General features: G+C 42.4%; 1 protein-coding gene across 1 annotated transcript in view; it reads left to right on the forward strand.

Moving 5' to 3' along the window:
• The window catches only part of HECW1 (HECT, C2 and WW domain containing E3 ubiquitin protein ligase 1), a 312853-nt gene that overhangs the window by 99690 nt on the left and 200807 nt on the right, over positions 1 to 12356 (forward strand). Inside the window, 1 exon segment of the mRNA XM_036862740.1 lies at positions 1921 to 2015. Within this exon segment, the coding sequence (XP_036718635.1) occupies positions 1921 to 2015 (95 nt within the window).

Here is a 12356-nt window from a genome sequence, read left to right on the forward strand (position 1 = left end):
AGTCTTTTTTTTTTTTTTTTTTTAAAGTATGGTCAGTTTTTTTTTTTTAATTCTTATTTATTTTTATTTATGGCTGTGTTGGGTCTTCGTTTCTGTGCGAGGGCTTTCTCCAGTTGCGGCGAGTGGGGGCCACTCTTCATCGCGGTGCGCGGGCCTCTCACTATCGTGGCCTCTCTTGTTGCCGAGCACAGGCTCCAGACGCGCAGGCTCAGTAGTTGTGGCTCACGGGCCTAGTTGCTCCGCGGCATGTGGGATCTTCCCAGACCAGGGCTCGAACCCGTGTCCCCTGCACTGGCAGGCAGATTCTCAACCACTGCGCCACCAGGGAAGCCCAGTGGGAAGTCTTAACAACTACAATTCAATAGATTAAAAAAAACAAAACAAAACTAAATACAAATGTCTAATTAAAATCTGATAAACAATGCTTAATCTCACTAGTAAGTAAATGATATAAAAATGAGATGCTATCTTAAGAGTATATTTAATTGATAATGTTCAATGTTAGCAAGGATTCAAGAGATGATCAGAGTTACATTTTCTGGTGGAAGTATAAAGCGCTTTTTGGAAAGCAGTTTGGCCACAGGAAGGGAGAATCCTTAAAATAGTCGTATCTTCTGAGGAAGAATATTGCAATTCTCGTATCATTTATATGATATATAGAAAGAAACCTTTCCACATTAGCTAGGTTTAGGTTCAACTACATATAATAGAAAATCCAAAATAACAACAGCAAACAACATAACTGTGATCTACGAGGGAGGCTACAAAACATAGTTCTTTATCTGGGCATTACCACCCAAAATAAAATTGAGATTCAGTCATTAAGGAGGAAAGGGAGAATGAGTTTTGGTAGAGAAGTAGCAATTTTTGCTCCATTATCCTAGAGAGCAAACTTGAACTTAAAAATAATTTTCAAAAAGGCATTAATTTTAAGGGAAAATCCCAAATTTCCAAGATCAGGGAAGTATTTCCAAGTTACAAATGATTCAGTGATTCCATAGAACAAGCAATGTTATCTACAAAGTTTGGAATTAGTAGTTGAACATGCTTATTTAATAATGTTAATTTCAAAAAAAAAGATTAAAATTCATTATTAAAGTTCATACACTCAAGTATGCAAAAAAAAACCCATAGAAGATTTTGTATACTTTTCTGCATTGTCCATATTTTCTGTAATGAACATTAAAATGCATACTAAGAAAATTGTAGACATTAGTTTTAAAAACATTATAATTGGAGACAAATTCCCAGATTTGAGAACCAGGACCTCTAACTGGAGATTCCTCATGTTGTTCCAAACAAAATTAATGTAAGGGACTAAGACAAAGCCTGGTAAATTTTTCAAATTTAAAGAAAAACATACTATAAACAGTAAATTGGGAAAAGCAAGTCACCTTCCAATGACGCAAACTCGGGTTGGCCACAGATTCTGTTCTGTACAAAATGCCAAAAAGTTATGGAGTTTCAGCATTATTGTCTAGTCATCGTCATCAGAAAATACGCCTCTCATCCATGTATTTCAATAACTTCTCAGAGTCTTCCTTCAGATCACCAAGATGCTAATCACAGTGAATTCAATAACAGAAAATTACAGAAGAAACAGATTGGTACCACCTAAAATCTTAGAACTGAGAGTTTAAAAGCAGTAACTTCTAACGGGATAGGATGGATGCTGAGAAGTCTAAATGATGGATTTAACTTGGGTACAAAATGCTAAAACCAAAACAATTTCGGATGATGGATTTTCAGAAAGAAGTTGGACCTGTTCATGAAGCCACAAGTGAAGGGGGGTTATCGGGTTTGGCTGCCTGGCTCATGGGAGGAGTTGGGTAGAAGTTCCTGAGGGAGTCCTCTCTGGCCATGGCTTCTCTTCCTGGGTTATACCCTACTTCTCAGTACCATTTTATTTTTATCTTTCAGCTGAAACTAAGATCTGCTTCAAATACTACCATGGAGTGAGTGGAGCCTTGAGGGCCACCACGCCTAGTGTCACCGTCAAAAACTCAGCAGCTCCTGTAAGTCCTGTGTCCTCCTCTTTGGTCAGAACTAACTCTGGTGCTTCTTTACTTTCCTGCTCTCTTCGTATGTTTTAGTGTGTGTGTGTGTGTTGGGCGTAGGGGTGTGCACACACATACGGAGATATGTTGATAGATTATGAATAGGTAGACAGGCAGACAGATAGAAACGCGTCTCAAAATCGTGACGAGGAATGAGATCCGAAGTAAACTTATTAGAAGGCACGCATACCACTTTCTGTTAGAGAAACGTCAGGCTTCAATAGATAGCCAGGTATTTCTAATAGACTTATGCGTAATAGCAGTGAATGAAATGTCTCTCTTTGGAACACATTTTTTTTTTCAATTCCTTGGTGTTAAATATTTGAATTTCTGTATGTTTCAAATTTTTTAGACTTTTAAGTAAATTTCTGGAATCGAATTTATGATTTTAGACTGATTTTAGTCATAGAGTTATAAAATGACAGGCCTAGAAAAGACTAGAATCTCTGATCCTTTTTTTTCTTTATATAAATGAGGAAAGTGTGCCCAAGGAACTTAAGTAATGTACCTAGGGTCACACAGTTAGCTAGTTGCAGATCAGGGATTTAAATCACACCTTCTGTTCCCTACTTTGTGGCTCTGCTTAGTTCTATGGTGATAAATGCCATCTTTTCCTCAATTACAGTCTAGTTTTTACCTCTGTTGTGCTTCTTACCTTAGTTCTCAATACATCAGATGAGGCTAGCTGAAATCTCCTTACAAATGGCATTCCTTTTCCTTTCACATAACTTAAAAATGACTGACTGGGGGAGGCTGAACAAAAACCACTGAGGACTTTGTCACGCTAGTGTAAGTAAAAAAGATTTGGGTCTTTTTCCTATGTAAAAAAGAGAGAGAGAGAGAAAAGAAAGAAAGAGAGAAACTCAAATGAAATATGAATGATTCAGAAAGAACTTCGGCTCTAAAAGATACTATTTGCTGTTTCGCAAGTCATTTCTTCCATGTGCGGAAGAGGATTGCATTGAGTCCTTGGTGGGAGCAGTAAGACAGACAGGCTTGAGGACCAGGGGCCCATCTGCTTCCATTCTGACGGATGGTGCAGAACTGGACACCGGGCTGGGGCAGGACGAGCGTGGGAGTGGACAGGGCTTCCCGTGAGAGGACACACAGCGGGAGGGGCAGGGGGAAGAGAGGAAGGCACCAGCCACACTTTTCCCTGGCCCTGCCATTTCTCCCTACACTCTCCCTGCAAACTGGAACGTGAGGTCTGTCATTTTACTGGGTGGGTCAGGACTCTTGACTGTGAGAATCTGAGGAAGTATCCCCAGAGGGCCGGACCCCCATTTCCAGACCCATCTGTAAGGCCCATCTTCCAAAGAGCGTACAGAAAAGCTGAAGCACGTTGCCAGTTGTTCAGGCAGGAGCGAGGGCTAAATGGAGGCAGTGAAGCTGGGTCTGAATTGAACCAGAGGCAAGGTGGATTGAGGTGGACAAAACAGGAATGCACTGAACACACAACAGAGAAGGAAGAGGCTGGAAGTGGAGTCTAGCTGGTTCAGATGCAGGCTTGGCCGGGGCAGAGAGTTATCTTCCCACCGCCTCATCGGTGATGAGTCCTGTGGCAGAAGGGAGCATGCATTTTCCTGCCAGACAGTATTTTAATGTCCATGTGGGTTCTGTAATAGTTAAACTCTTGGTGGCCCTTATTGTTCTGTACCATGGTGTACTTTTTTTTTTCCAATAGTTTTTATTTTTATTTATTTATTTTTAATTTTTGGTTGCGTTGAGTCTTCGTTTCTGTGCGAGGGCTTTCTCTAGTTGCGGCAAGCGGGGGCCACTCTTCATCGCGGTGCGCGGGCCTCTCATTATCGCGGCCTCTCTTGTTGCGGAGCACAGGCTCCAGACGCGCAGGCTCAGTAATTGTGGCTCACGGGCCCAGCCGCTCCGCGGCACGTGGGATCTTCCCAGACCAGGGCTCGAACCCATGTCCCCTGCATTGGCAGGCAGATTCTCAACCACTGCGCCACCAGGGAAGCCCCCATGGTGTACTTTTCAAGGGCGTTTTACTTGCATTATTCCAGATGATTCACAGCACAGCTGTGAGACACGCGGGAAGCATCTTTTTGGTTAAGGGACCATTGGCTGTATGGTAGTGGAGCTTAATTAAATCTAGCCTTTGCTTTCTGCAACTCAGTTCAGTGGCTGATACAATTTAGCAGACTTCCGGGTTGAATAAGCCTTTGCAGTTTGGTCTGGGACTTAAGCTCACTGTTTCGGAGGGGAAATGCTGTTCAAGTTTTCCAAAACCCACTTGTCAATAAACTTGGAGTACCTATTTTTAAATTGAGGGTGGCTGATGCTGCACTAATCTCTTATGAAGAGTTGTCTCTCTATGGCCATTATATCATGTCCCAAAAGTCATTGTGTTAGTTTGTGGCACTATGCTAAAACCGTAATTCTTTGAAAAGGAAGGAAAAGATTCCAATTTTCCTTTAGTATACCAAGCACTTCAATGCTTTGAGCAGAGCAGGGTCTCAATATGTATGTTTCCTTTCTCATTTCCCTTTATCTTTTGCCTTTGTCCTACTGACATCTGTTGAGGTCCCTGTGATAGAAAAGAGTTTGTCATCTATCCTTATCTTTCAGAGACTCTCATTTATTTATTAGTCTTAATTGTATATCAGAAACTGTGATGGGTGAGGGTCATAGAGATCCATGTCATACAAGCTGTGTCATAGGGAAGGCATAGTTATTCTGTTATAAATGATAATACTATCTGAAATGTCCAGTACTCGAGTATGAAAACCCACTGTGCGGTGTGCAGAGAAATCAGTGAGTTGGTGCCTGCAACCACTGGGAAGGCTTTCAGACGAGGTGGTGTGTAGGCTGAGTCAGGCAGCATGAATAAAAAGCACTTTGCCAGGTTTGGAAGGGAAGTGAGGCCCAGCCTGGACAGCATGTGCAAGATCACAGCGGTATGAAATGTCACAGGCCTGGTGGGGAACAGACCTAATTGTGTCAGGTCTAAGAAACATATAACTTACTTCATTTTCTCCATATATCACCCTGCGTTTTGTTTTTCATGGATTTTGTATCTTACTGGGAGCACTTAGCATATGCTTTATATTTTTCTTCTATTTTCTGTAGAAAATCATTTTCAAAAGTAAGCTCTTCCTCTCAATATTTTTGTCCAGGCTCTCTTCCCTTTGTGCTTCACAGTCTCTGAATAAGCCTCTGATAGTTTTTTCCCCTCTCCATTTATACATCAAGGGACAGAAATCTATGCATAAATAGTCCTCAGTTCAGTGCACTCGCCACTGTGAGCCTTCCAGCTTCTCCCTCCAGGTCTGTGTCTCCACAGGAGGTTTTTACATCCGCCCTTCCCTCTGTGGGACCATCACACATCCTCTGATAGGTGGGCATCTTCTGGACGGGGTGAGGGCGCTCCCACTGCCTGCTGGGTTCTCCCATAGTGCGGAGACTCAGACGCATACGTAGCTGTTCTCAGTATAAGTTCAAAGTCCTGAGCCTCGTTTCCAAGACTTGCTCTGAGGAGCAATCACTTGGCACTGCAGTGGCCACCACGTTTCCCTTGCCCCCAGCAGTGCTGAGACCTGGAGATTGGACCTCTGGACACAGAAAATAGGTGGCTGTTGGAGCGATGACACCTGCAAGCCCAGGGGGCGGGGCCCAAGGAGCTGGGGAGAGACCACCAGAGTGAGGGGGCAGGCAGAGGATGGAATGTTCCTACCTTCTTTGGGGGCCAAGTGTTGAGGGTCCCCCAGATTGAGAGGCCAGACCATGTGTAGCCCAAGAATGTATTTCTTACTCTGTCTTCACCAACGTGAAAAGTTGTGGAAATCCCTTCAGGATTTCATTATTCTGGTTGGTTCTTATCCTTACTTCACATTGCTATTGTCTGTCTATTTACATAGTCTGTACTTCTAGAAATTGGAAGTGAACGTTTCAAGTTTTTCTTCTTCTTCCACCATTTTAATCCAGTGTCTCTGAAACCAAGCTTTTGATAATAATTGAACAGCATAAAGTTCAAAGTAAAGTTCTCTGCCAAAACTTGAAATATCTTTCTGTGAGTTCATGTTCACAGATTCATTTGCTTTGTCAGGCCCCTAAGCAAAGGTAGAGTTGATATTCTCAAAAAAAAAGCAACTCAATAGGACATTTCCTTGGGAATGTAGGTTAAATTCATACTCTAAGGTAGGATCAGGTCAAGATTTTCCTCGACAAATAGGTGATTAATAACCCCCAAACTCTAAGTCATTAAGGTTGGCAATAGTAATATTTGTCTTGAGAGTTTTAAAAGCAGATCTTTCAAAACGTATTTTAAATCATAATAAAGCAGCTGTGGAACAGCTAGCTTAAAGTTATGAAACCAGCTGGAAAATACTCCAACAAAATTATTTGCAAAATTAATTCACAGGTGACTGATGTGACAAGCCACCTAGAATTGTTAGAACATAAGCCAGTGAATTTGGAAGGCACCTGGGTTTTGTAATAAATGGTCTTGTGCCCTTGTATTTGGCAGAGATTAAGTGGCAAGACCTGTGGCCAATGGAAGGTGCTCTTGGTAAGCATCAATCACAATGTATCCATTTGGGGTGAAGGTCTCCCAATTTACCAAAGGGTCCCCTTCATCCTGTGTGTCCACATAGAGTCTCAACTTCACCCCAAAATGTGTCAAGAGGGAGAATCAAAAAAATTAATGGAGGAGCGGAGAGTTTATCTTCTCTTTTTAACCGGTATGCACTGTACTACTCTAGGGAAGGGGGCCCCAGCACTGAGATCCTCCAGAGACTGGCCAGTGATCTTCACAGCCCCCCAGTCAGAGGCGGCCTTAAACAAACTTCTGGACAGAAGCATTTCCTAACAGTTATTTTTTCACCATTTCAGTTTTTAATGAGTTATGCTATGTAAAGAATCGCCTCTACACAAGGAAAGAGGAACTTGAGGAAAGTTTAGATCCATTTTCCTTAAATCATCAGACAACAGTGCCTTGTAAGGATTTAGTCAGAATCAAGCCTTTCGTGATCTCACCAGATTCGTGCCCTACAATCATATCATATTCTTAAATCTGCCCTCATTTCCAGTCCTGATCTGGAAACCTGGTCCCATGACATTTTGGGAAGATGACATGATATTTATTTTATGACTTGGATTTTGTAATAGCCATAGGAGCCTTTTATGAACTTATTCTGTTTTGCCTGTTGCCTCACCAACACATTCATAATTTATTTTTTGCAGTATGTCAAACCAGGCACTAAAAAGGAACTTCATCAGCGATCCTATGATAAGACAAAAGTCTAGGACTTAGTCCCTAATATTCTGAAAATTGGTTTCTGAATGAAATAATCCATTACACTAAGACTGCAAGAAGTCTGAAGCAATTGCACAGTATAATATTCTAATTTTTCATTTCTTTCCTTCGTGTATATTTCTGTTAGACTTTCCTTAGGGGAGAATTTAAGGCAATATTTCGATGGTAGAAGCTATCAATCATATGCTATAGATAAAACATGATCAGTGTAAAGTCAAGTGCTTAAGCTAAAATTGCACACATGATTTATTGGCATGCAAGGGATCAGTGTTGCCCAGACATTTACTGGTGAGCCTTAGAATGGTTTTGTGAGGCAGTATTTGACAAGATCTCCTGGCTATTGTAGCCGTAAATTCTGTCTCCATTCCACAAAGCCACGGGTGGAATGGGAACGGAGTTTCTAAGGGGGATAGAGAGGTTGACAGTTAGATATTGACATAACATATAATTTCTTCTAGCTGAGAATCCACAGCCCCATTTCATCTCACTCCTAATTTAGCAAATTGATTTATGGTGCTTAGAGTCTCCTCCCTCTGATCCTCTTTCCCCAGAACCCACTCCCACCTCCTCAGCACCCACCCCCCTGCCAGTACATGCAGTACTCTGATCCCCCAACTTTGGAGGTCTGCTTAGCACATAGTTATTTTGTGCATCTTTGTGTAGCCTGTGGCTTCAATAATTTTTTTTAGTAAATATGTGTGAGTGAGCTCCTCTATGCTAATTACTAGGTATAGCAAACTGAACAAGATAAATCCCCGTCCTCATGAAGCCACTATGCTAATTACAATGTACAGAAAACTGAACAAGATAAATCCCCATCCTCATGAAGCCACTATGCTAATTACAATGTACAGAAAACTGAACAGGATAAATCCCCATCCTCATGAAGCCACCTGCCTGGGATGGGACAAGTGAGTAGTGGGGAGACAGATGAGAAAAGAGGCAATGACAAAGGACTCTTCCATGTGCCGTGTTAGTGGACGTATAGGACACTTTGGGAGGACCAAGGATGGGCAGGCCCAGAACATGATGGAGGGCTTTCTAGATGGAATAAACCCAATCATCTGCACACCATAGCCATGATTCCTGATCAAGCCCTTCATTTTTTCTATGCCAATTTAACCCAGAGTGTGGGGACCTGCTATTCACACGTGTAGCTTCAGCAAAAGTCCCTTGAGGTTTTGATTAAACTAAAGCAGGGTGATATTTAGACGCTTGTATTTTGGTGAACACATCAGATGGACTCACTCTTCTAAAAGAGAAAGAAGGGGAAGGGAAGTCACAGCCACAATAGGCGTCCTCTCTTAGAGAATTTACCCAGGCCCTGCCCACAGTCACCCCTCCCTAAGAGGCACCCCGGAAGTTCAGATCCCATCCTGGCCCAAGATTAAGAAATTTGTTCCGTTTTAGGGGAAGAGGTTCAAAGTTCACTCTAACGTGGCATTTTGGGGTCTGGAGTCTGGAGTTGTTGTTTCCTGATAAAGTTTCCCCACCAGCCTCATTTCAGCTTAAACAACATATGTTTATTTCTCACAGTTTTGAAGGCTGAAGTCCAAGATCAAGGTGTCCTTAGGGGTGGTTTCTCCTGAGGTCTCTCTCCTTGGCTTGCAGACCACTGTCTTCTCACTGTATCCAGAAATGTCCTTTTCTCTGTGTGTCTGCATCCCTGGTGCCTCTTTCTCTTCTCATAAGGACACCAGTCCTGTTGGATTAGGGCCCAATCCTAAAGACCTCATTTAACCTTAACTACCTCTCTAAAGGCCCACTCTCCAACTACATTGGGAGTTAGGGCTTAACTATATGAATTTGGCAGGGGGACACAATTCAGTCCATAACAGAGACCCACTGTCTCATTGGGTTGACTTGACAAAGTCTACCCCAGCCGTCTGCTGCAGTCTCTGTGCTCCAGGAATAATCATTCATCTATCTCTTTTAACTGTTATTAGACACACACACACACACACACACAAACACACACACACAGAGGATTTGATTCTAATTTTCTGGGACTCTTAATGAAACAACACTGGAGAAGACCCCTGAGCTAAAAGAGCCAGTCCTGTCTCCCTGGTCATGTAAATATAAATATACACATACATATATATACACATATATGTTTATATTACAGTTATATATATATATTATTTTATTCTTATTTACATGAACTTGATCATTCCTACACAATCCAACAAACCAAACATATACTCATCCATTACAATACTTAACCATGAAACACTAGAGATTTTTTAAACTAAAATGAGGACCAAAATAAGTATATAGGATGTCACCATTTTTAACACTTAAAAAATACACAAATAATGTATCCTCTTTGGAAATATTTATAAACAAAGAGAAAAATATCACTCATAATCCTACTACTCAAAGAGCCTCAGGAACTTGCAGAAAGGAGGGACTTTTGATTGACTCTGGCCTTGGAGCCAGCATTTGGAATAAGGTTAACAAGTGTCACAGTGAGAGGGTGGCCAGCCAGTACCTAGCTCCGTGGACCCTCCGGGCCACTGGCACAGTGGCTTTTACACAGAAAGTGTCCGATAAATGGCCGTCAGGTTGACAAAAGTCTGGCTGAAAACACTCTGGTTTAAACCCTAAATGGCCTTTCTATAAAAATACTTTTTATTAACATTTCACTGAAAGATAAGAAATCTCAAATTATAAAGATGCTGATTCCAGATTTGCACCTTTCAGCTCAAGTGTTCAACTCAGCAGTCACGCTCTGGGAAAAACATTCCTTCAGGGAAAGAGTCTGAGAGAAGGTAAGTTCTTGCTTCCCAAGGACCTCACGGAGCTGACATAGTAAATTAAATCTGACCTATGAGCAGAGTGAATGAAGGCAGGGTATCAAGCATCCAGTAGGTCAGAGATACCTGGGATTGGCAGGTAGGGCCCAGGTCCTCCCCACCTCAAGCAGGAAGGTAACCCCCTGCCCACACAGGTTGAGATGCCAGCTGGAGAGGAGGGCAGCCCAGGTGGTCTCCTCCCCCCACCCAGAGGGCCACCCTCCATTACACCCACCACATTTCAGACCTAATTAAGAGTTCCACCGTTATCCTGTACAGTGAACTGACATCAGTGCTTTTGTCTTTCTTGGTCTATGAGGAGAGCAAAGTTCAGGTTGACTAACGAGCAGATTAACTCTGCTCTCCTCATTTCTTTGGTTCAAAACACACGACCTACAAGACTGACCTGAGGAGCAGAGCCATCAAATGTGCTTACTCAAGGGTTTGTTGCTCTCCCTGCCCCTCACAATAATTAATCTTGTGTCTGGTAGATCATTAGGTCCTACCCGTTTCAACCACCTGAACTGGGCCCCGGATTTAAGGTACTTTGGCTGCCCCTGGAGTCAGGGCCCACACTTTTAGATCAGGGGTCTTCTCCAGGGCTGTTTCACTAAGGAGTCCCAAAACTCAGGAGCAAACGCGTGCATTCTGATGCACAGAGATAATTTTTTTCTCCTTTGGAGTTTTCCTGTGTTGCTCTTAGCAAAGGTAGCAGAAGCCCTTAAATGAGTGAAGTCCTCAGGCATATGCCAGGGTGTAAAGGCCCCTGTCTGTGTTCAGCCAAGGGGAAGTCAGAATTATCAGGCAGTCCTAGGGTCCAAAGCAGAGTCTGACCCTCGGAATCTTCTTACACCTCCCCCGGGGCTGTGGACCATTTCCCTGCCCACGTTCTTGACTGCAACTAACTTTTACGAAAAATGGCTGCTCTGTCAGAACCTAAAGAGGACTGCATTGCAGAGGAGGTTAGTAGAACCTTAGCGTTAATGCTTCAGTTTATGGGTACGGCTATTTGTGCACCCAACTAGATTCATTTACGCAGTCACTAGCAGGTTGTTTTAGAGAGTTCCCTGAGTTTAACTGGAGCCTTTCTAATTTTATCAGCCTATTTGCCTGTTACACTTTCAGATTAAAAACAAAATCTTGCTTGCTTAAAATTGGCAACATTAACCTAAGATTTTTTTCCTGAATCTAGCTACTTGAAGTCATTATTCTTTTTCTTTCTAGACCCTTTCTAGCAATTTCTAAGTCTCTTTAGTTGCCTTTTTTTAAGGACTTAGCCAATCTGAGGTGATTTTGCTTTCCTGGGTGCACAGTGACGACTGGTGAGGAAAGGGGGAGACTTGTCAAGGAGGAGGTTTATTCAGGCAGGAGAATCTAACTTTTCAAAGAGTTATTTATAACCTGAAACAATCCTGTGGTTTATGGGTGGAGCTCTCTCAGATAACCTGCCTTAGGAAGATTCTGCATTGCGTCCTCAGACATCCCAACTATGCATTGTTGAAATACTTTGAACTGAAAAGAAAGTATGGACAACCTCCATTCCAGGTGTAGGACATGGGGGTAATTATTGCTTATGGGTGGGGGAGGGGATGCACACACACAAACATGCTGTCTACCTTGTTGGACTAATTATTAGTCCACCTTGTAGGACTAATAAGAGTAGGAAGTGAAGATCACACTGAAGTCAAACAGAACTGGATTCAAATCCCTGCTCTCGGACTTCCTAGCTGTGGGCATTTGAAGGGGGAGAAAGGGACCCTTTCAGGCCAGTTGGATACCCAAACCCAACAGTTACATGGGCATTTTTTGCCTTATTCCTTTTTACACTCAGTTGCCACTCTTAGAATCCTTTCTTGAATAATACAGAAAAAGAATGGAATAAAGTAACGGGTAATACCATTTTCTCATAATCTTTCTTCTTACTTGGGTTGTGCAAATTAAAATGGGACTAATGCGTTTCTCATTCAGTAAGCAAGCATTTGTTGCCAAATGTTAGAGAAAATACCCCACTGCCCTGTATTTCCCAAACAGTAAAACAGAGGTGCCAGAAAATGAGTTCATACTCCTGACCTTCAGGATTACTCATGTAGAATTAAGGTCCAGAAGTAGTAGTTATGGGTCCGGAGTTCTGTCCTCCGCGAGTCTGATCCTGTATATGAGCATGAGCAAATATCAGTGACTACTGTTCTTATTACCAGACTGGTACTATAATATGCAGCTAAGAGATAA

This window comes from Balaenoptera musculus, chromosome 9, assembly GCF_009873245.2.
Source record: "Balaenoptera musculus isolate JJ_BM4_2016_0621 chromosome 9, mBalMus1.pri.v3, whole genome shotgun sequence".
Classification (NCBI taxonomy): Eukaryota; Metazoa; Chordata; class Mammalia; order Artiodactyla; family Balaenopteridae; genus Balaenoptera; species Balaenoptera musculus.